The sequence below is a fragment of the Mauremys reevesii genome, linkage group 4, assembly GCF_016161935.1.
Source record: "Mauremys reevesii isolate NIE-2019 linkage group 4, ASM1616193v1, whole genome shotgun sequence".
Lineage (NCBI taxonomy): Eukaryota > Metazoa > Chordata > Testudines > Geoemydidae > Mauremys > Mauremys reevesii.
In genome coordinates this window covers 69112871-69136700 of record NC_052626.1, presented here as the reverse complement: position 1 = coordinate 69136700, position 23830 = coordinate 69112871, and the positions used below count along the sequence as shown (strand labels likewise).

The 23830-nt window shown below is 44.7% G+C and overlaps 2 protein-coding genes across 7 annotated transcripts in view; one reads left to right on the top strand and one right to left on the bottom strand.

Moving 5' to 3' along the window:
- Positions 1–341: 341 nt before the first annotated feature.
- On the bottom strand, positions 342–10622 carry LOC120403713 (galectin-related protein A-like). 2 transcript variants are annotated; one of them, XM_039535231.1, is made up of 5 exons: positions 10584–10622; positions 5694–5775; positions 4738–4826; positions 1639–1813; positions 342–1219 (listed from the first exon to the last, which is right to left on the bottom strand). In XM_039535231.1, exons 2-5 carry the CDS (start codon positions 5718–5720, stop codon positions 1076–1078), a joined length of 435 nt encoding a protein of 144 aa, XP_039391165.1. In that variant the 5' UTR covers positions 5721–5775; positions 10584–10622; the 3' UTR covers positions 342–1075. The 2 variants fall into 2 exon arrangements, with proteins under 2 accessions (XP_039391165.1, XP_039391164.1); XM_039535230.1 differs by lacking the exon at positions 10584–10622 and adding an exon at positions 10519–10541.
- ZFYVE26 (zinc finger FYVE-type containing 26) overlaps positions 10545–23830 on the top strand; it is a 71962-nt gene continuing 58676 nt past the window's right edge. For 2 of the 5 annotated variants that reach the window (XM_039535227.1, XM_039535223.1), the window contains exons 1-9: positions 10545–10829; positions 11792–12003; positions 13999–14077; positions 14849–14938; positions 17698–18250; positions 18500–18630; positions 19570–19734; positions 21955–22043; positions 22324–22484. In XM_039535227.1, the coding sequence (XP_039391161.1) occupies positions 11810–12003; positions 13999–14077; positions 14849–14938; positions 17698–18250; positions 18500–18630; positions 19570–19734; positions 21955–22043; positions 22324–22484 (1462 nt within the window). In that variant the 5' untranslated portion in view covers positions 10545–10829; positions 11792–11809. Of the gene's footprint in view, positions 10830–11791; positions 12004–13998; positions 14078–14848; positions 14939–17697; positions 18251–18499; positions 18631–19569; positions 19735–21954; positions 22044–22323; positions 22485–23830 lie in introns of those variants that run through there. The other 3 variants (XM_039535224.1, XM_039535226.1, XM_039535225.1) reach the window with 3 other exon arrangements.

The window sequence follows — 23830 nt, the reverse complement described above, 5'->3', positions numbered from 1 at the left end:
GGGAGCAGTGACAGCATCATCACCACCAGTCATATGCTGAGTTGTCCCTGCTACTTGTGCCTTCAGGCTACTAGCTTTAGGGGAGTTACTCCAGAGTCATACCATGGTAATTCAGATCAGAAGCTGGCCCATTGTCTTTAAGGGAGAGTTTCACAGGAAAAGGAAGCCTGAGACATGTAGATTTAAACTCATTGGAAAGGAACATATTTTTTTTCACTATTTGCAAAACATCGAGTACACAGTATAGTGTATATATGTATAATAATAACAAGCACATATTTGGAGGCTTTTCTAAACCTACCAAGGCAAATGATCAGCACAACATTAAGATGGTTCAAATGTTTATTTCGTAAAGCAGATAAAGAGGTTTACCGGTAAATGGGCAGATTTGGCTGGCTATAGGAACAAATGATGCAGATGTAGGTACAGATGTTGCTGCACAGGGCCAGTTAAGACAAGACAGCCAAACCTGCAGCTCTACAGAGCTCCCAGTTCATGAGGGCTCTACCCACTACAGAGAGCTGGAAATGCTAGTGGGCCATTCACTGCTCCACGGTGTGAGGCACATGTTATTGTGCGGACTGCTGAGCACTGTGATCATAGCTTGGGGTAATAGGGTGTCTTGTCCTCTAACATGGACCTTGCTGGGGCACACCACAGGTTTCCTCGCCTATTTAACAGATTGCCTTCCACTACACGCTAAATCCCACTCTCTACTTTTAGATATGTGACGTAATAACCCCCACCCATCCTCAGGTGACTGAGCCCCTCCAGGTGGCATGACAGAACAATTTAGAGCCAATGAGGATAGAGAAGGCTGTACACTGTGTGAATCACAGGCTTTGCAGTCTGGAAGGCCCAACAGAATGGCTTTGCAAAGAGCCTCATGTGCTTGAATTAACCCTGTCATTGCAGCTCCTCAGGCTCTGTGAGAAAAAGCAGACATTTCAAACTTGTCAGCAAACAAACCCAAACAAAGTCCACATTTAAAATCTCAAGAAGGAAAGAGAAAACACTTTTATGTACATGGGAAAGTACATTTGTCTTAGTTCATTGGTGATGTGGGGTCCATTTTTCAAGCCACCTTGGTAAGCTTGATGTCCCCTGAGATTTGTAAAGCTGTTACCAAGTGCAGGGGCTGAACGCGGTGAGTGAAATAACAGAGCTGCCGTCCATCCAGCAGGACACGGATCTGCTGGTGCTCACAGAAGAGCTCCATCTGCAAAGGAGCAAGGGCAAAGGGGGAATTAGAGGCCAGCACCAGGGGCTGTCTATTTCAGTAGCCTGGACTTTGGAACCCCAAGTGCTCTACAAAGTGGAGTGTAAGGTCTGTCTAGTTTCTCTATGTCTCCTGTATGTAACATCTTATCTCTGCTGAAAAGCTCTTACAGCAAATTATCCTCAATGAATGGGAAAAAGAATTTGCCCATAGAGATGGTTCCTCCAAGTCAGGAGATGTTGGGAGAAGCTTGCACTGCCGCTCTCCATGCTGTACTAGTTTGGTGGATAAATAAGACTTAACTCTTCAGGGCTGTCAATCTGGCATCTTTCAACTGTATAAAATTCACTGTGTTGTACTGAGCTGGTCCCTCGCTCTAGTGTCTCTCCCACTACACCCCTGATAACTAACAAAAATACCTTAAATGTGTCCCCTGCTGTGAATGGGAAGTAGGGAATGTTCTTCTCCTCTCTTCCCCATTTCCCAGCAATCTGTGCATTCCGGGTGACGGATTTCTCACTGAAGTTGACTGCAAGTAACAGCCCAATATCTTTGCTTGCATCCATGGGGTCACAGAGCAGAGTCACTGCAAAGCTGTAAGGACCAAGTCAGTGATCATGAACAGGACTTTCAGCAAACTACCAGAACATGGTTGGAGTGACAGATGCACATAAGGACATACAGCTTCCATCCCAAATCACTTAGTGTGGCATATGGCCATGTTTTAATGGCCTGGTGGTTGTAATATCCTGAAATGATGTTCCTCATCAATTCTTTGGAATAACTAAAGCAGACCCGCCCTGAAAGAATCTATTTCAGGTTTTTAATTTTGGGAGTGGTTAGCCAGTTTTATGCAGACCTCAAGCCAATCTGGCCACATTCAGCAATGTTGGTTACTGTAGTTTACCTTAACACTGAGTCACAAGGTATAAACTAGTGACTTGTCTTAGGATGTGACAGTGATACTGCAGTTATGTCCAATGTAATGGCACCCTATAAATACTTCGACTATATGATCAATGGAGTTTGTTTTTCTGTTTTATTTTGCTTTGAGAAGGGAAGAAAGGAGTGAGCGCTTTAGTGTCAGATTGGTACCAGGATCCCTTTCCTTTACATGGATTGCAAATCATATAACAACAAAAGGAATAACTGGAGTGTCTATACTAGAGAGTTTGTCACAGTTTCAGAGTTAACTGCACCTGTATTCCCCCTTGAGGTTTCCTGGAGGGCACCAATTTAAGGTTTCAGGCTTCCAGCTATTATCTCTCTTGGGCAGATACCCCCATCCCTCTCCCTCCTGCCTGGGGTTTTAAGGCTGCACAGCTCCTTCTCGTCAGGGGCGGCTCTAGATATTTTGCCGCCCCAAGCATGGCAGGCAGGCTGCCTTCGGCTGCTTGCCTGCGGGAGGTCCCCGGTCCCGCGGATTCGGCGGCACGCCTGCGGGAGGTCTGCCAAAGCCGCGGGACCAGCGGACCCTCTGCAGGCATGCCGCCGAAGGAAACCTGCCTGCTGCCCTCGCGGCGACCGGCAGAGCGCCCTCTGTGGCTTGCCGCCCCAGGCACGCGCTTGGCGTGCTGGTGCCTGGAGCCGCCCCTGCTTCTCATACACTGTGAAATCTCCAACAAGCCCACCCAATGGCTAGCTGCTGTGCGTTGCTTTCTCACCCAGGGCTATGAACAGTATATTACCAGCAGTTACAAGTTACCACACAGTTCAAGCACATTTATTCTTAAGCATTACAGGGAAAATATTTAAATAAAAGTTTCTTCACACGTTTACCTATTAGTCTAAGGGCTGCCCTAGTAGGCTAAAGTCTTTCTAACCCTTCCACGATGTTTGGAGCTCCTCTTAGACAGAAGGGTGTGTCCATTTACTGGCCTAGAGTCAGTTTAAACCCAGCCTTTTCATATCAAAAGCCCTTTATTTGTCTGTCAGTCTCTGGAAAACCCAGTTTGAATCAGAATGTACAAATCTCCCCATGGGGGTGGTTCCTGCAGGTGTTTAAAACCTCAGTGAGTCACACTAATCAACCCCATTGTGGCTGTGGTAACCCTCCCCTCTGGAGTCGCATACAATCCCTGGTCCACAGTGATACAAAAGCCATTCATAAACTTATTACAATATGATCCCCAAAGATATTGACTGTGGTTACAATATCTGTCTCAACATTTGTATAGTTTCCTATCTAGTGATTCATCCCTGCTTCTTCTTGGAGCTTCTCAGGGATCTAAAATTCCTGCCCTTGACTTCTGAGAGCTGAGACTGGAACGGGTTTACACTAGACCACTTGTGATGAACTGCTGGGTATAGAGGGACAAAGGAGGCGGTATTGTGTGTCCTTCATCTCAATGGTGGAGGCAAAGTGTAAATTGTGAGTCATAGGTAGCCTGATTCTCCACTGCCGTAGCCCTTGTGTAGTAATGTACACCTGTGTAAAGTGCCAGCAAATGCTCAATTCAGGAATCATTAGGGGAAGTTCTATGATCTATGCTACACAGGAGGTTAGAGTACATGTCTGTAGTGGTCCATTCTCACCTTAAAAAATCCATGAATCTGGAGCAGCGGGGGAACAGGGCTGTGGCTCCAGGAGGAGGGAGCAGGAGCAAGTTGTTTCATACTTCCCCTTGCCCTGTTCCCAGCTAGGTCCTAGCAGCCCTCAGGATTTTGCTGAATTTCCCCCCTCAGATGGTGGCTGTGGCTGAGCAGACATCTACTGCTAACTCTGTCCAAGGACATACCCCATGGATAAAGATAAGATTTAGTCATGGATATTTTTAGTAAAACTCATGTACAAGTCACGGGCAATAAACAAAAATTCACGGCCCGTGACCTGTCCATGACTTTTACTATAAACGCCCATTACTATATCTCGTGTCCCGAGCCCCGCAGCTCCGGGGGGCCCCTGCTTCAGCATTGGGGTTTGATTGCCCCCAGTGGCCCGCTGCTCCAGCTGCACCCGGGGCCAGCTGCAATGGCCACTATTTGGGTGGTCCCTGGGGCTGCCCCCGGACTATATCAGGATCCATAGCTGTAAATGACTATAGGTGCCATCTAAACTGCACGTGGCTACAGACCAGAGGTTTTTATGCTTGAAACCACTGGATTCTACCACTTGTGCAAAATTAGATGATGATGTTGTCTTTGTAGGCCTCCAACCACTAGTGGGCATCATAATCTCAGATCCTGGATTGGGTCTGATACTGTCCAACAAAGGGAAAGCCTGCACATACACACCAGGTAGTTTATATCACAGAAACAAGCAGTAGAAGGTCTGTTGCTTGCCCAATCACTTTACCACCTTTTTAGAGAGACCGGGCTATCAGTTGTCTCCCTCACATCAATCTCACTGCAAAAAGCAAGAGATTAGGTTGGGGCCCATGATTATGAGTCTGTACAGCTTCCCCTCCAAACTCAAAAGAATGCAGGCCCTCAAGGAACCTCTTGTGCTTATGACCAGCCTAAATGGGAGATACTCCTGTATGTGAAATAACCAACTGAACAGCAGCTCCCCACCCTACCTCTTGGGGTTGGAACATATGACCCCAATAATAGTGATTTTCATGGCTGGTTTCAGTCCTCCTTTAATTTCACCAACATATCGCTCCACCTAATGGGGAAAAATAACTATTATTGATCTCTAGATTTGCAGCCTGCATGATAAACTATGTAATTTCCTGTTCTCCTTTCAGTTTCAATATAACACCAAGTTAGATCTCCCCCTGAGAGTGACATTTACGCTCAAATACCTTCTAATCCCAGAGACAGTTATAGAACCCTGCTTATTTTTTAAATAATTTAAACAAATAGAAATGACTAGAGAATCTACACTTTTATTAAATGTACAATTATTCCTTGGGGGAACTCAACAGCAACCCAGGCAAGTAAATTTAGGTTATGCACCAGAGGAAAAGTGTCAAAGGGTGAGATGTATTAGACTGTAGAGTACCCCGGGGAAGTGGCAGACTCCCTTGAGATATTTAAAATTAGACTAGACAAAGTAGTGGAGAATATGTCTCCTCCTCCCCACCAACACTCATTGCTTTCTTAAGTGAGAGACAGTAAAATTAAATAATAACACTTTACAATCTGAAAGGTGGGCTGTGAAGATTAACTACTTAATGTTTGCAAAGCCCCATACCATTATTCATATGTACGATACTAGATAAAGAATACATGTAAGTGTACCCCTGGCTTCCATGCAGTTTTAGCACTTACAAATTCTTCCATGGTACCCTGAATACAGCCAGAGGTCTGATCATTCACAGGTCATTCCCTAGCTGAGATGGAACACATGGTATGCCTGAAACCTACTCAGGGATCCAGAAGGAGGTAGCAGGAAGAGATCCTGAATGGGTCATAATTTGGTTACAGGAGGGCCCATGCACGTCTAGCACTTGTGTCCTTTTAATATATTTATGTATATAAAAACATATTTTCTACTAAAAAAGCCCCACCAGTGGATATATTCACTTACATTTGTGCCTCTGTCATTTTCTGTCATCTCTCTGCCTTTTACTCGTCTCCTGTGCAGCAGCCTTGCAGCAAAGTTTTCTTTTCTTTGTGTGTGTGTGTGCAGAAAAAATATTTAAAAAACCCGGAATAAAGGGAGGATATAAGGGGGAGCATTATCTCAGTCAAACACTGGTTAGACACCACCCGCTCAAATAGCTGAGTCACAAGAGCCTACTCTTCATCTTCCATCACACAGTGGCAAAAGAAGATAGAGAAACAGTGAAGAACTTGATGGCTCAGAGGTATAGAAACAGCTGGGAACTAGTAATCAGTTCTAGTACTAGTCTAGGTCATGATAATGCAATTAACTCCATGCAAGTGAACCCTGGCACCTACAGCGGACTCCACTGACTTCAGTGGGGTTCCATGCATGCTACCCAGGCAGAACCCAGTGCAGAATCAACCCTAAACTGTCAGTGACTGAAAATCATTATCTAATGGCTGCTAGGTAGCCTAAGGGAAAGGTATTGGTGGTCCCAGTCCAGTTCCTCTTTGGACAAGCATTCATATCACAAAAACACCATCAAAGATGGCCCCAGTTGGACTCCTTGTTGTAGAAGAAACAAGGACCAGATGCCTGTGGACACTAAGGCAATGGAGTTCAGGAGCCTAAATACCTTTGCGGAACTGGACCTACACCTCTCACTCTTAGAACATCAGAACGGCCGTACTGGGTCAGACTAAAGGTCCATCTAGCCCAGTATCCTGTCTACCGACAGTGGCCAATGCCAGGTGCCCCAGAAGGAGTGAACCTAAGAGGTAATGATCAAGTGATCTCTCTCCTGCCATCCATCTCCACCCTCTGACAAACTGAGGCTAGGGACACCATTCCTTACCCATCCTGGCTAATAGCCATTAATGGACTTAACCACCATGAATTTATCCAGTTCTCTTTTAAACGCTGTTATAGTCCTAGCCTTCACAACCTCCTCAGCAAGGAGTTCCACAAGTTGACTGTGTGCTGTATGAAGAAGAACTTCCTTTTATTTGTTTTAAACCTACTGCCCATTAATTTCATTTGGTGGCCCCTAGTTCTTGTATTATGGGAATAAGTAAATAACTTTTCCTTATTTACTTTCTCCACATCACTCATTGTTTTATATATCTCTATCATATCCCCCCTTAGTCTGCTCTTTTCCAAGCTGAAAAGTCCTAACCTCTTTAATTCTAAGTGGTCCCTACAGAGCAAAGTTGAGGGGCAGCATGAACTGTCACTGCCCATGCTGTACCTTTTCAGTGGATATGCAAAAGATTTAATTCCCCAGGGATTTCAATATAATGCCTCTGACAAAGCACTGAATTAACATATTTTAAAAAACCGTAAGACCAGCTATATTGGGTCAAACTAACGGTACATCTAGCCCAACATCCTGTCTTGCTGCAGTGGCCAATGCCAGGTGCTTCAGAGGGAATGAACAGAACAGGCAATCACAGAGTGAACCATCTCATTGTCCACTCCCAGCTTCTTGCATTCAGAGGCTAGGAACACCCAAAGCATGGGGTTGCATCCCAGACTATCATGGCTAATGGCCATTGATGGACCTATCCTGCTTGAACTTTTTTTTGAATCCTGCTGTAGTTTTGGCCTTCACAACATCCCCTGGCAACGAGTTTTACAGGTTGACTGTGAGTTGTGTGAAGATATACTTGCTTTCGTTTTGAAATAAATACTCGCTGTCTATTAATTTATTGGGCAACCCTGGTGCTTGTATTAGGTGAAGGAGTAAATAACACTTCTTTATTCACTTTCTCAATACCATTCACAATTTTGTAGACCTCTATCATAGACCCTCTCTCAGTTGTCTCTTTTTGAAGCTGAAAACTCCCAGTCTTTTTAATCTCTCCTCAGTCATACAGAATCTGTTCCATACCCTTAATCATTTTTGTTGCCCTTCTCTGTACTTTTTCCAATTCTACTATATCTTTTTTGCGATCAGGTGACCAAAAGTGCATGCAGTATTCAATGTGTGGGCATACCATGGATTTATATCATAGCATCATGATCTTTTCTGTCTTATTATCTATCCCTTTCCTAATGGTTCCTAACATTCTGTTAGCTTTTTTGGCTGCCGCTGCCCATTCAGTGGATGTTTTCAGAGAACTATCCACAATGACTCCAAGTTCTCTTTCTAGTATGGTAACAGCTAATTTAGACCCCCATCATTTTGTATGTATAGGTAGGGTTATGTTTTCCAATGTGCATTGCTTTGCATTTACCAATATTGAATTTCATCTGCCATTTTGTTGCCTAGTCTCTCAGTTTTGTGAGATCCCTTTGTAACTCTTTGGATTTTGCTTTGAACTCAACTATTTTGAGTAATTTTGTATCATCTGCAAATCATCTATCACCTCACTGCTTACCCCTTTTTTCAGATCATTTATGAATATGGTGAACAGCACTGGTCCCAGTACAGACCCCTGGGAGACACCACTATTTACATCTCTCCATTCTGAAAACTGACCATTTATTCCTACTCTTTGTTTCCTGTCTTGTAACCAGTTACTGATCCATGAGAGGACCTTCCCCCTTATCCCATGACAGCTTACTTTGCTTAAGAGACTTTGGTGACGGACCTTTTCAAAGGCTTTCTGAAAGTCCAAGTACACTATATCCACTGGATCATCCTTGTCCTTTGTTGACCCCCTCCTCAAATAATTCTGATTGATGAGGCATGATTTTCCTTTACAAAAGCTGTGTTGACTCTTCCCTAACAAATCGTTTTCATCTATGTGCCTGATAATTCTGTTCTTTACTATAGTTTCAACCAATTTCCCTGGTACTTGAAGTCAGGCCTACCAGTCTGTAATTGCCAGGATGGCCTCTGGAGCCTTTTTAAAAAATTGGTCACATTAGCTATCCTCTAGTCATCTGGTACAGAAATTGATTTAAGTGATAGCTTACATATAACAATTAATAGTTCTGCAATTTCATATTTAAGTTCCTTCAAAACTCTTGGGTGAATCTGGTCCTGGCGACTTATAACTGTTTATCAATTTGTTCCAAAACCTCCTTTATTGACACCTCAATATGGGCCAGTTCCTCAGATTTGTCACCTAAAAAGAATGGCTTAGGTGTGGGAATCTCCCTCACATCTTCTGCAGTGAAGAGCGATGCAAAGAATTAATTTAGTTTCTTGCAATAACCTTATCTTCCTTGAGTGCTTCTTTAGCTCCTTGATTGTCCAGTGACCCTACTGATTGTTTGGGCAGGCTTACTGCTTCTGATGTACTTTTTGTTGTTGTTGTTGGCTATTAGTTTTTGAGTCTTTGGCTAGTTGCTTTTCAAATTATTTTTTAGCCTTCCTATGTAACCCATGCACGTCCTGGGTGTGGTGTTCTGTCCCATCTAGTACTGAGACCACTTCGAGAGAAATTAATGAGTCTGTTCTACAGCTTTAGCTAAAAGCCGTGCTTCCGGCCAATGGGAGCTGCAGGAAGCAGTGCAGGCCACAGAGATGTGCTGGCTGCTGCTTCTCACAGCTCCCATTGGCTGGGAATGAAAACCATGGCCACTCGGAGCTGCTGGGGGGCCATGCCTGTGGACGTAATGTAAACAAAATGTTTCACAGCCTGCCAGCGGATTACTCTGATGGGCCGCATGCCGAAGGTTGACAGCCCCTGTATTATGTTTTATGATTTGGAAAATACATTTAATTTGAGCCTCTATTATGGTGTTTTTAAAAAGTTTCCATGCAGCTTGCAAGGTTTTGTGACTGTACCCTTTAATTTCTGTTTAATTAGCTTCCTCATTTTTGTGTAGTTCCCCTTTCTGAAGTTAAATGCTACTGTGGTAGGCGTCTTAGGTGTTTCCCCTCCCACAAGTTTGTTAAATGTAATTATATTATGGTTGCTATTACCCAGCTGTTTGGCTACAAGTTAAGACAGCGTTAATAAAATAAATGATCAAATAAGCAAGCCCTCTCAACTGTCCCAGCTTGTGTTTGGTTCTGATGGAAGGCGCACACAACTGTGTCCTGGGGGAATGGCTGCAGATTGGTGCCCAAGGAGAAGCCAGAGAAGAGCCAAATCAGTGAGGCTGAGACAGGAGAAAGTCTTGCTGAGACTCCACTGCACCCTACATGGCCATTTACAGTCTTGCAAAGTGGGTGCAAAATGCTACCAAATGGCAATTTTTCAGTCATGTGTTTTTCATCCATTCTGCCCTCTTGTGAGCGGGCCACGCAAGGGACCAGCCAGCGGGCCAGCTCCGGAGCAAGCTGCGGGTAAAGCCCCGTCCTGCGTGGCGGGGCCATGGGTGCCCCGCAGCGGGATGAGGCGGGAGCCCCCAGGCACGGCAGGGTCTGAGGGCAAGGGCAAGGGCAAGGGCTCGCACGCAGGCGGCTTTCACAGGGGAACTGCGGTAACGGGTCCCTGGGGCGCGGACGGAGCGCGCGCCGGAGTCGCCTCAGGGCTGATTCGCGAGGCCAGAGCGGCTCTTGTGATTAACAGGCAGCAGCACGTGACGCGGCTCCCGCCTCTCCGGCCACGGGCTGAGCGGCTCAGTGGGCCGGAGAGCGAGGGGCGGGTCGGTTGGTTCAGGAGAGGCTGGTTCTGAGGCCCGCGGGGAGGGGCTACGTCGGCCGCTGGGTGGAGCCTGCGGGGATGGGGCGGGGTGGGTAACCGCACAGCAGGGGGTGGTGGGGGGAGGTCTGGCTCGGGGACTGGGGGGGGGGGGAGCAGCTCTGGGCGGGCTTAGCTTTGTCATTGACATGTGGTTTCTTTGCCCGCTTCAGTAATGGCGGCGGTGAGGCTTCAGTGCCCCTAAAGAAAGATGGCACGTTATTTACATATTCATCCGGTTTGGCCAATAAGCGCTCGCCGTTTTGGGTGTGCCGGCTGTCGGGAAAGTCACCTGATTCGTCTTTCAAGATGGCCGCGGCACTAGGCTGCTCAGCCCGGGGAATGCAATCAGTGCGGACCGTCCCATAAGCCCCCAATGTGCAGGGGGAGTCGGACCGATCCATCACCGGTGCGGCTTCCCTAAGAGGTGCGTGTCTGGTGCACGGCAGCCCAGCCCGTCCGACGCGGAGGGACCGGGACCGCCACCGCCACCGCCGGTGCTGCTGGGTGCTACGGCCCCGATCTCCGCTCATCCCAGGCAGGTCACCAGGCGGGCGCTGGGATGGGGCACGAGAGGCAGCCAGCGGGGGCGGCGGAGCGCGGGGAGGAGGGCACCCCGGGAGGGGGCTAGCGGGGGGGGGGGTTTCTGGACGTGAGCGGAGGGCTGATGCCCTAGGTCCTTGGTTCAGGGGTAGGAAGGACAGCAGAGGATGGGGAGCGAGGTGGGGGAAATCCATTGATGGGAGGGCTGACACGGGGTGTGGGGTGGGGGAAGGTGATCCAGCGAAAGTGTTTGGTGAATGTCTGACCACGTCCTAATACATGTGTCTGTGTCACGAATACAAAGCACCATGCTGGGGGGTTTCTTGTACCTTTCTCTAAGCAAATGGTACCAGCTGTTGTTAAGTCTGGATTCTAGACTAGATGCACCCCTAGTCTGATATGGCAATTCTTACGCTACTTGTATTTTGAGTGACTAAACCATGGAGACTAAACTCTCTTGTCTTTCTTAAGCTGATCTCTCTAGATCATGACTGACTGAGTTACCTTGGCAGGTCAATATATAGGGGTGAGAAGTTCCCAGTGTGGAGAAAGCTTGAGCTGGAACTGCTCATGCTGTAGCAGCTCTGTTCACTTCAGGGTTGTCAAGATACCACATTTTACCTTCCCTACAGAGGTCAGATAGGCCAGTGCTCTCAATAAACAAACAAATTGATCCCTCCGTTTCCTGAGAGCATTAACTCTAAGCAAGTATCAGTGCATGTTTCACTGTGATAATGTTTAAATCACCTACTTGAACAAATATTGTGGTATTGATCATATCACTGTCTGGGAATGCATTCCAAACTTTAAAACGCTTTTCACTAAGTGAAATAGCTACAGCTTGGCTTCTGATTCTGGACCTGTTCTGTTCCAGGTGTATTGAGGGAAGATTTGCTGTGACTTACCTCTGGATGTTTTTGTTTTTTTTCTCTCCCCCCCACCCCCCCTTGTCTTCAGGAGTCCAGTCACAGTGGGATGATGCATCCATTTGGTAATGAGGAAGCAGCCTCTCTGGAACATCTTTTCTGTTTTTTTTGTGAATGTGTGCAGCGGGGAGAATGGGAGCTGGCGCAGGCCTGTATTTCTCAGTTACATCAGTGGCAGGGGGATGGCTCTGAGAAAGTTGCAGCTATCCTGCAGGCTCTAATAGCTTGTCCATCTCAGTTAAGGTAAGTGCTGTGTGGGATTTTTGTCCAATTGGTGGAAGTAGAACTGTGTTAAACAGGGTGTATGTGATGCAATTCTCAGAAATCGAGGCTGATTCTTTATTCTTAACTATAATGGACCCTTAGAATTAGGGCTGGATTAATGCAGGAGCTTTAGGGGCTGCAGCCCTGGGCCAAGGGGGTCCCAGCACAGCAGGGCTCAGGCAGGCTATCTGCATGCCATGGCCCCATGCCGCTCCCAGAAGTGTCCGGCTGCTGGCATGTCTGTGGTCCCTGGTGGGAACCTACCGGTGGGAGCTGTGAGCCTGAGCAGTGCATGGAGACACGCTGTCCCCCTCCCTCCAGGGGTGCGTAGAGACATGCCAGCAGCCAGGCACTTCCGGGAGCAGCGTGGGGCTATGGCATGTAGGCAGGCAGCCTGCCTGAGCCCTGCTCTGTGACCGGCCAGGAACTGCCAGTGGTAAGCGCCTCTCAGCTGGAGCCTGAACCTCACATCCACTCCTGCATCTCAACCCCCTCCTCCAGGTCAGAATCCCCTCCTGCACCCAACTCCCTCCCAGAAAGAAACTAATATAACAGCTGTTCTAAGGTAAGCAGTAGGCTATTTTGAATTAACTAAACTATATTCTACATGTTTTAAGACTGAAATGTAACCACAGAATGGCTTTATGTAAATTAAAAGGCAAGAGTAGTATAACAGTAATAGCCCCAGTGCTATAATTGTGATCATTTTGTTTTAAATTAGGAAAAAGACTTTTGTATACAGGGACCCCACAAAATCTAATAGCTCTGGGGCCACAGGAGAGTTAATCTGGCCCTGCTTAGAATCCTTGAAGCAGAACATGCTTCCTTGCCAGTGTTTTTTCCTTCATGCATTCCATTATTACAGTTAACATTTGAGTGCCGACCTGCTCAGAGTTGCACTAATGTATGTAGGGAACCCAGCCTCAGTCAGCTTACAACCTTGTTCATATATGCAATAGATAAGATGCTGGTATAAGCTCAAGATCATGCAGAAATCTAGCAAAGGTCAATTTTGAAAGACTTCACTGAAATAGCAGCAAAGAATCCTGTGGCACCTTATAGACTAACAGACGTTTTAGAGCATGAGCTTTCGTGGGTGAATACCCACTTCGTCGGATGCAAGTAGTGGAAATTTCCAGGGGCAGCTTGCTTCTTGCTTGCATATAGATACCTGCCCCTGGAAATTTCCACTACTTGCATCCGACGAAGTGGGTATTCACCCACGAAAGCTCATGCTCTAAAACGTCTGTTAGTCTATAAGGTGCCACAGGATTCTTTGCTGTTTTTACAGATCCAGACTAACACGGCTACCCCTCTGATACCTTCACTGAAATAATGTGAGTTGGAGGAGGAGAGGGAGTCTGTTTTAGATTTGCAATGGTGCTGACACTGAGTGATTTTTGTTTAGAAGATGATCGACCTATTTGTTTAAAATGTTCGCTTGTTACTAACAACACCTGAGATTATTAAAACTGAAAATGTTTAAAAATCTAATTTCTCACCACTTAAATTTGTCTACTTTTCACATTTCTCAATTTGGATAGTGAAACAACCACTGTTAATTTCACTTGTTGTTGTTTTTTCTCTTGACTTCTCAAGCACTTGCATGAAACTGTTAAGGTTGGGTTTCTGACACTAAAGGGGAACTTAAAACATTTCAACTTTTTGTAATTTCAAAAAAAGAATCAAATTTTTCTTCTTAAGTCTTGTATAACTTTTTGGTAATAATTTGAGTATCAACTACACAGACAGCATTCTGGGAATCATTTTTATCTGGAGGAAAAAACACACAATTAAATTGGTGTTGCCACATGAGGTAAATAAGTATATTATGCTTTTTTTTTTTTTATCCTTGGCACTGGCAGCATGGCATACACTGGGTCTGTGGGGCCACTTTTCCTATTGTGAAGTGGGTGAGATTTGTTTTGGTGCCTAGATATTTGAAACTGATGGTATATACTGTTACCTTTGCAGGTGTGGACAGAATTGCAGCCCTCAGAGACTTGCTTGGCTTTGGCTCCTTGTGCTCAAGAAATGGCTGGTATGGGATCAGGTAAAGAAGTTTGTTGTAGTTGACCTCCAAATGGAAAATAATCTTTGTAAACAGAAAAATAATAAATTTTGTAGTTGCCTATTAAAATTTGAGACTTACTGCTGTTAATTACAGCTGGCTCCGTAGACCATTTTTCATTAAACTTAGCAAGAAATTAAAATAAGTGTTTTGGGATTATTTTTTGAGGCCGTGTGAGTTAGCTTTTTAGAGTGCATACTCAGTGTGAGATGTTCCTATGAACAGCATGAGTTAGTAACTTACATTTCTATAGCCCCTTTTATCCCCAAAAGATTAAATAAACCAATGATTGCACAATGCTTTACAAATGGCATACTTTCCGGCAGTGTAGTTTACATATACAGAACTGTGGGGAGGAGAGTGGTAGGCAGGGTGCTCACTGCCTAAGGGAGAAAGAAACAAGGCCTTCAAACAGGGGAAGATTGGTTGTTTGTCTTTCCTCACCATTTTCATTCCTCTGACCCCATTGCCTAGGTTCATGAATTTTCATGATCTTTGAAGATATGGGGAAGTGACAGTTGCTAGTTATGTAGTTGGAAATAGAGAATGGAATGTGTTGGTGCAGGAACAGCCCCTTGGTAACTTAGGATGGGAGAAAGGACTTTTAATCCTCAATAAAATAAATATCTCTGAAGCTGTCTGCCCTAAAATAGCAATTAAATAAGGTTTTGATTTTTCTTACCTGTAAACCTAAGATAGTGGCTCACATCTTCTCTATTCTTTTATCTTTTTTCTTTTCCTGATTAACTTCAGAAAATAATTCCAGCTGTTCTCCAAAGAGAAACTGAATTCTTACTCCTCTTAGAAGAACTGCAAAAGGATATCTCTGATGAAGTCCTAAAGGTGAGCTGAGTGCCTGATTTTATTGATCATTCTTGGGATGAAAGGAATGTTATGAGTTAACTTGACTGACCTTGGGTTTGAGACATTAATGTACCTTTGGTCTTCTCTGCACAAAATAAAGACAGTTGAATGTGAGGGCAGGGCAGTTCAAGTTTACTCACTTTAGGTAGTGAATTTGGCATATATAATGGTGATGATTCTGGCTAGAGGGGGATAATGCGGGCAGGTGCTGAGCAAGCTTCTCTACATAGCCTTGCTAATAATCCTGACTCCTGACCTCCAGCTACCTCTGCTGTTGCAGTCATACATCCCCATACACAACTGTCTGTGCACCTGACTTGCAGAACTGGGCACTAGGTTGGAAGCATCACATCTTGACTTAATGTAGGATATGAGTCTGGGCCTCAATAGAGGAAAGGCTAGTGTGCGAACACAATGAATCACTGAATCTTCTTGCTGGTAGGCTTTGAAATCCAAAGTGGCCAGAACTGCCCTTGTTTTTAAAATTGTATTGTTCTCTACCATTCTGCTTCTTGTTCCAACTCGAACTCAAGTTGAGGTTTGACTCCAGACAATGGAGCTGATACAGCTGTCTGGCCATGTTTGGGAAGGAGAGCTAATAATGGATGACATCAAGAAGGCTAAGGTGTTTAATGCCTATTTTGCTTCATCTTCACTAAAAAAGTTAATGGTGACCAGATACGCAACACAATTAATAACAACAACAAGGAGGAAGGAATGCAAGCCAAGGCATGGATTAGGATAAAGAATATTTAGCTAAGTTAGATATATTCAAGTGAGCAAGGCCTGATGAAATTCATCCTAGGGTGCTTAAGGAATTAGCTGAAGCAATCTTGGACCCATTACCAATTATCTTTGAAAACTGTTGGAGGAAAGGTGAGGTCCCAGGGGACTGGGGAAGAACAAACATAATGCCTGTATTTAAAAAGAGGATCCAAGAGGACTTGGGGAATAATAGACCAGTCAGCCCAACTTTGATACCTGGAAAGATACTGGAGCAAATTATTACATTTGTGGTTTTAAAAAGGTTGCTGCCAGAATTGGGGGAGCTTAGTGGTGCAGTTCAGGAGGCTGCAGCCACTGCACACTGATTATTGTGGAAAACTCCTTCAGTAGGGCTGATTGGGAGAAAAGCTGTATGTCAGTTCTGTAAAGAATGCAGCTGGTATGGTTTCACCATGGGACTCTGTCCTCTTATTTGCCTGTTTTGTACTCTTTCATCAGATCATAATGTCAGGCTGATAGTTTGAAATCAAGCTGAAATGATTTGTCTCTGCTCTCTCCATCTCAATTGGGATGTTGTGCATCGAGGGGAGGTGTAAAGAGGTTAGGGTTTGTGAAAGCCCTTTAAATACAGGAACAATGGAATGTAGCAAACTTATCTCAAAGGCATTTGGGGAGCAGAAACTGTACTTTCATAGTGGTCTTGGGGTCACAAATCCATTCTTCCATTAGGTTTACCGACCCCAACCTGAAAAATCCAATAAGGCAGACCAGACTGGAGTAGAAGTGCCTTAACTAACAAGGCTGACCGTAGGTTGTAATGGATACAACAAGGACTCCTGTGTCTTGGGAGATCATTTTGTATAAAGTGCAGAAATATGTCCCTTGGGCCCAGGACACTGTTATTGTCTGTAGTAATTCTCCAGTGCTCTGTCTAGCTCATTTTAAATATCCCACACAATGCAGGTTTCCAGGACTTTACTTGTTAGGTTTGTTTCATAGTGTTATAGACCTCAGACAAGAAGTTTCTTCTAATAATCAGCCTTTGTTCAGCTTCATCGCATTATCTCTAACTTTACCTCCTTACATCAGCCTAAACAATACTTCTTCCTTATTGGTATTAACCAGCTGCAAGTATTTGCTGAATGTAATTGTCTGGTCTATACTTTTGCTTTTCTCTTTGTAACATTCTAATAATTCTTTTAGTTTTGAAATTTTGGAAGTTGGGGGAGGAAACCAATAGACACTTTGAAAGATGAATGAAGGAAAGCCTGGATCTAGATGCCAAAGTAACAAAATCAGTGGGACACTTAAATAAAACTTGGGTTTTGTAAAGTACTTTTTATATACAGTAGGACAGTTTCCAGAATTAAAAACAAAAAAAATCCAGGGTCAGTACTTAAAAAAAATAAATAAATAAAAAAAAAAATATTCAAACAGCACCAGTGGTGGAAAGTAAAATATGTTTTAAAAACTTTTTTGTTTTTAATAAACCAAATCTTTGGATGGGGATTTGCATTTCAAAGATTTTTAATTGTTAGCGGAATATTTACTTTTGTAAGATTTTAAAAAAGACTAGTTGCTAAAGGTTAATAGGAGCTGTAGTGATTCTAGTTAGGATGAAAATCATAAGGACACTGTATTCTCATGCCATAAATGGACCACGAGGTGGGAAACAGTGAGAAACTCCCTCAATAATGCAGTATTGTAGTTAGGAGCATTATGGGAGTTTTATACTTTAAATATCCAGATTTGGCCACTATTATAGATGATGAACCAGCATGTGGCATCTGAGCTTCTTGGGAGTCATAACTATTGATGCCATGAGTTCGCAAAAAGTGCATTATTTTGGGATTGAAACTAAATGCCTATAGTTCTGGATTCCTATAGCAGAGTTGGTTGCCAAGGTAAATTTAATGGTTCCAAGTGAATGTCTATTGAATCTTTTTACGTTTGTTGTGAGTGAAATACCAGGTGGCATTCAGGACCCCAAACATATATCTGTTTCCTCCCAGGAGCTGTTTGAAGCATTTGAATGTGTCCAGAGCAAGCATGAATCGGACAGGAAGAAAAGGGATGGCCGCACATACAGATTCAGTGTGGAAGCAACCTCGGCTCTCCGGAAGCTTTTGTTGAGGGCTCCCCGGCGGGCACAAGCCCTGCTGGAGTTCCTGCAGGGAGAACATGGCACACCCAGCTCTGCACTCCAGCACAGTTGCTCTGTGCAAAACATCTACGTTGACTTTCTCTGCGACTCCTTGAAATCTCTGCAGAGGCTTCAGCGGTATCCCAAATCCTCAGGAGAATTGGATCAGAGTGAGACAGTAGATGCTATTTATGGTGTCCTTAGTGTGTTGCATTTTGAAGTGGAGCATCAGACTGGCGAGCTCCGACACTTGTGCAGGGAGCTGTTGGATGCTTGCTGGGCTGAAGGAAGCCCACTGAAGGAAGAGAGGTTACTGAGCTGCATACTGAGGAAGCAGAGCCATGCCTTGCTCAGTCTGTACAGCAACGTCTTCACAGAGAGGACAAGAGAGAAACTGTTGGGGCCAAAGTTGCCAGGAAAAGGTTTGTTTTGTTTTCTCATTAAAAGTTGGACCATTGAGACTTTGCAGGCAAGACAGGTTGTGGGGTGCAAGGGGTGGGAGTTTGGCCACGTAGAGATTTTTAGTTATGGAAACTTAGTTATGGAGTCTGAACGTGACTTTTGTTTAGTGATTCCCTAACTGTTCTACTGCTGAAAACCTTGCCCAGGGCCTGCTTTCTTCAGAGGTAGCTCTCTGTGTTTGAAAGTAATCCCATTTATGTGTCTCTCAGGTTCATCTGAGCAGTTGGACACAGAGCGGGTAATGCTGGCTTTGTTCGCAGAGCCTGAAGAGGTTTATTCTTGGAAGACTGCCTATTTCTACTGCCTGAGCAGCAGCAAGCACTTTCTGGAGCAGATTCTGGTATGGCAATAAAGATGAAAGGGAAGGGGAAAACCCAGTAGTGGATCAAGTTAGTGCCAGGATTCCAGCGTTAGAACACTTTACATTTGATTAGAGGTCTTCAGAAGTCCTGGCTTTTGGTGCCAAGATATTAGCTAACTAGCAGTGGGTTTTTATAATCTGTTGACCCATCTGCACTGTTTCATCTCTATAATTTAAGATATCAGCATGGAGGTCTCTGGAAGATTTAAACGAGTGTGGTCTGATGGTTAGAACAGAGGATGTGGGAGATGGGGCTCCTGTATTCTACTCCTAGACCTGCCAGGGATTCCCACTGATTCACTGAGTAACCTTGGCAGCCGCTTAACCTCTCTGCGATTCAAGTACCCCATATGTAAAATGGGGATAATGATGCTTCACAAAGGGGTTGTGGGGTTAAATGGATATTTAAGCATGTGAGAGCCTGGGGTGAAAGGTGCTATAGGAGATAAAAGTGCACAAATAAAGTCTCGTGTATTGAGGGCTTGAGAATCCAGACAGATGAGCCAAGATTTATTCTATTTCTGGCTCAAAAATTCCATCTATAGCTCAACAGATTCTTCTCTGGTTTCTGCATAAAACCTATTTGGAAAATACGCAGACTTAAAGAGTAGCCAGGGAGAGGGGGTGGATTGATTCTCTGGCTTCTACTTAGTGACTCCTTTTCTTTGTAGCCCAAATAAAGAGAAACTTGGTGGCCTGTAAAATCTGCATCCGACGAAGTGGGTATTCACCCACGAAAGCTCATGCTCCAATACGTCTGTTACTCTATAAGGTGCCACAGGACTCTTTGCTGCTGTAAAATCTGGGTTTGAGGAAGTTAAACCACTTTCTGAAACTACTATTGTGACAGCCCACCACCACCCAGCAGGATTCTGCATTTTTAGAATAACAAATGCTTGCTTCCTTTTTGTTGTCTAGGTGACTGCATTAACACTATTAAAAAGGGAAGACTTCTCAGGCTTGAGCAGCTTACTGAGTCGAGAATTCAACCCTCTCAGACGTCTTCTGGTATTGCTAGGGTGGACTCACTGTCACAGCTTAGAATCAGCAAAAAAATTGTTATATGCTCTTCACAAAACTCAGGCAAGTAAGCGAGTGGAGAGCAGGTTGAAATGGCTGAATGCTATGACTGACAGTTCAGTTTGATTCCAGTCGTAAATTGGTTGCTTGGATTGTTAATCAAATCTGAAGTCTCTAAAATGAGACTTGTTCTAACTGCATAAACTGAGATTCTGAACTTTAAATGTCTTTCCAAATGGAAGACGTAAGGGTGAATCCTCTGGTTTGATTTATAAAACCTCTTTTAAAAAGAGGCTGAAAATCCTAACTTTTCCTTTAAAACAAATAGTATACAGGCAGCAGCATTTCAAGTTCACCTTTGCTACATCTCCATTGGTGTGCCTCAACTGTGACCTGAATGGGGTCCTCGGGGCCGTTCTTCAGGGCCCATTCAGTCCTTGACCTCAGAAACTCAAGGCCAAATAGCGCCTTATATATATGGAGATAGGTATATCTCATAGAGCTGTAAGGGACCCCGAAAGGTCATCGAGTCCAACCTCCTGCCTTCACTAGCAGGACCAAGTACTGATTTTGCCCCAGATCCCTAAGTGGCCCCCTTAAGGACTGAGCTCACAACCCTGGGTTTAGCAGGCTAATGCTCAAACCAGTGGAGCTATTCCTCCCCCGTAATGGTTTTGAGTTTGTATTATGGGTACTTATGCCCTAGGAACTGCATTGACAGTCCATTTCATATGTGCCACTGAACTTGTAGGCACGATTGATCTCAGTTGAGCGGTGCCATCCACTTAGTCCTGAATGCCCAAAATAACATCCACAGTAGCCCAAATGTCAGAGTTGAGACTAGAGGGTCCACTTTATTTTGGAATCTCCTTCCTTTTCTGGGTATACAGAGCTTTTAAACACTAAGCCTGTAGTTCCAATCCAGGCAATGTTGTTGAGTGGTTGCCTTGGACAACTGATAATGGGACACTGAGCCTTTCACTTCTAGATCATTGATTGATCTCCATCCCAGGTCAATAATGTCTTAAGGGAGTTACTGTCTGATGCCTGATCAGTGACCTGTATAAGATAGCACAGTCTCAGATCAGTGTTCAGTGAGCAGGCATCCATAGGAGAACATAAGCATTTTGGAGGTGAGTTTGTAGACAGCTTGTGTTTCTAACCCATACAGTATCTGTTCTGGGTATAGAACTAGAGCAGGGGTGGGCAAACTTTTTTTGTCCTGAGGGCCACATTGGGGTTGCAAAAGTGTATGGAGGGCTGGGTAGCGAAGGCTGTGCCTCCCCAAACAGCCTGGTCCCTCCCCCTATCCGACCCCTCCCACTTCCCACCCCCTGACTGCCCCCCTCAGAACTCCCCGACCCATCCAACCCCCCAACCTTTGGACCCTAACCACCCCCCTGTGACCTCACCCCCTATCCAGCCCCCCCCCCCACCGCTCCCTGACTGCCCTGACCCCTATTTACACCCCCACCCCCGACAGGCCCCCTGGGACTCCCATGCCTATCCAAACCCACCCTGTTCCCCATCCCCTGTTCGCGCCCCCCCCGAACCTCTGCCCCATCCAGCCACTCCCTGTCCCCTGACTGCTCCCCGGGATCCTCTGCCCCTCATCCAACCCCCTCGCTCCCTGCCCCCTTACCATGCCGCTCAGAACACGTCTGGCAGCCGCGCTGCCTGGCTGGAGCCAGACACACTGCTGTGCTGTCCTGCAGGAGCTCGCAACCCCGCTGCTCAGAGCACTGCCTGTGTGGCGGCGTGGCTGCAGGGGAGGGGGAACAGCAGGGGAGGGGCTGGGGGCTAGCCTTCCCGGCCGGGAGCTCAAGGGCCAGGCAGGACAGTCCTGCGGGCAGGATGTGGCCCATGGGCTGTAGTTTGCCCATCTCTGAACTAGAGTAACAGCTCTGGAGATGTAAATCCTGTAGTACCTTTCAGAAGCACTAAATTCTCTTTACAAATAAAATGTTAAAAGCTACAAGGATGAGCTTACAGATTGGGGAAAAATGGCCGGGTCAAGTTTAGATTGATTAACATGAACAGGGCTCCTTCAAAACAAAATGTAGCTAGCTATCCTCCATTCATTTGCTTTAATGTGTAAATAAAGTAAAAGTGCAGAAATCTGCCCATCTAAATATGTTAAGATTCCTTTAGCCATTAAACATCACACATGTGAACCAGACTCTGGTTTTGTGCTATTCTTGGTAAGGTAGAGGGGTCTGGTGTAAATGTGATCTCTTCATTTTATGTTAGCTAATGCTAATTTGCTCTGTCTCTCTCTAACAGGGTCTGTGCAATGATTCAGTATTGAAAGAGTTCTGTGATGGGCTGTGGGCTCAAGTGGAGGTTCTTGAATGGTGCATACAGCAAAACAGGTAAAACAGCCAGAAGCACTCTTTTTTTTTTTTTACTAACCATATATTTTGACAAAGGCTCCCCACTTAGCCAGAATTGCATATGTAGAGGTTTAATATACAAATGCCAAGTATACAGTATCTATGCCATGTCTAAACTTGATGTTTGTCTACGTTTTTATTTAATATTTTTAAGTTCTCAAGTTGAGTCAGTGTTAAAACTGGAAGATCTTAGGTGTTGACAAGGTTCAGGTGGGGGACCCATTTTCACCATTTTGATTAGTCTTGCTTTTTCTTGCAGTATTACTATCCCAAAGAAGATTCTTTTGCAACACTTACACAGTCTGGATTGCCACTCTGCACTCTACTCTCTTCATCACCTCACCAACCTTCTGGCCTTGAATGAAGAGGATGTCATTGAGCTTCTTCAGAAGGTTCCAGCCAGAGACCAGGAGACACAGGGTAAATGAGTAGGAATGTGACTGCAGGAGGATACCTTTAAGAGTCCACTCAGCATATATCTTTAAAATCCTCATAATGCTGATAGTACTCCTGTCTGGAAGGATCAGTGCGTACAACTTGCACTTCGCAAATAATAAACATATCATTTAGCAGAACTTAAACCCAACTCCAGAGGGTGTAGGAAAGTGATTCTTAACCATTTCCATTTTAAAGAAGAACTGTCTCCTTTGAGAAGGTTATGAAACCCAGTTCCAGGGACTCTCTGAAGATGGTAATTTAACTTTGCACATCATGATAGTACTTCCACCAGAGTACTTAAAAAATATTTAAGACTTTTTCTAAGTATAATTTAATAAAAGTTGGCAAGGCTGATTCCCCACTCTGGTACTTTGAGTGCAGAAGTTTGGGGCTTGCAAGGATTCTAAAAACTAATACTGGCTGGTATTAAACTCCCAAGGTCACAGCTTCTCTCTGACCTTGGATAGGTAGATGCTGCCATCACTCAAGTGCAACCCCCCTCCCCTTTTGAGAACCCAGGAAGAAGCACTTGGGAATTCCTTCCGTCAAGCCCTTTCACCCCCCCACCCCCACCCCCTGCTTCCCCAGTGAAGAGCTGAATAAGAAAACAAAGGAAATCAGCTGTTGCCACCAGCTAATTAAACAACATATGCACTAACCTCTTAGGACACACACAAAACAATTTTATTCTTAAAATAGGTAAGTTTTATTAAAAAAGAAAAAAATACATTTGGAACTTAGGCTATTGCTAGAGTTAAAAAGAGCAAATATAATAATTAAGCATCAAGAATGGTTTTCTTGAGGTCCAGCTTAAAGGTTACAAGCAAAACAAAAACATTTTGGGGTTAGCACAGAGGAGTCCATAAGCCAATAAGAAATAACCCTATTGCGTCTTCCTGATTTACTTGCATATCTCGGGTTCAAATAAGTAGTTCTAGGTATGATCTGATGATTTTCCATACCTGGCTTAAAGCTTCTTATAGCATTGCTGCTATGTTGTCTCCTCTCTCCGGAGAACAACAGACAGACAGATAAAGGGCAAGTTTTTTCCCAATTTTAAAAAAGTTGTGGCCCTCACATTGGCTCTTTTGGTCAGGTGGCCATTCACTTCCCTTTACCTGTGCATGCAGTCAGACTTTTTAACCCTTTTTACAGGTAAAGCAAGTAGAGAACAGCTATAGCTAACTGGCTGGCTGGGTGTCCACAAAAGGGAGCTACCCGCCCACCCCTTCCCCCATTTATCACTAAAGTGAATTAATTTTAAAATCTCATTTGCTTTTCACTGTCCTTTCCCTACATATTCTCAGCTTGGAGAGTAAAGGTAGACT

Excerpts from the sequence above, each read along its gene's own strand:
- LOC120403713 (XM_039535230.1), bottom strand. Across the intron at positions 4,827-5,693 it reads AAAATGACAGAGGCACAAAT|GTGGAGCGATATGTTGGTGA; the intron begins GTAAGTGAATAT and ends TTTCCCCATTAG. Across the intron at positions 1,814-4,737 it reads ATATGTTCCAACCCCAAGAG|CTTTGCAGTGACTCTGCTCT; the intron begins GTAGGGTGGGGA and ends TGGTCCTTACAG.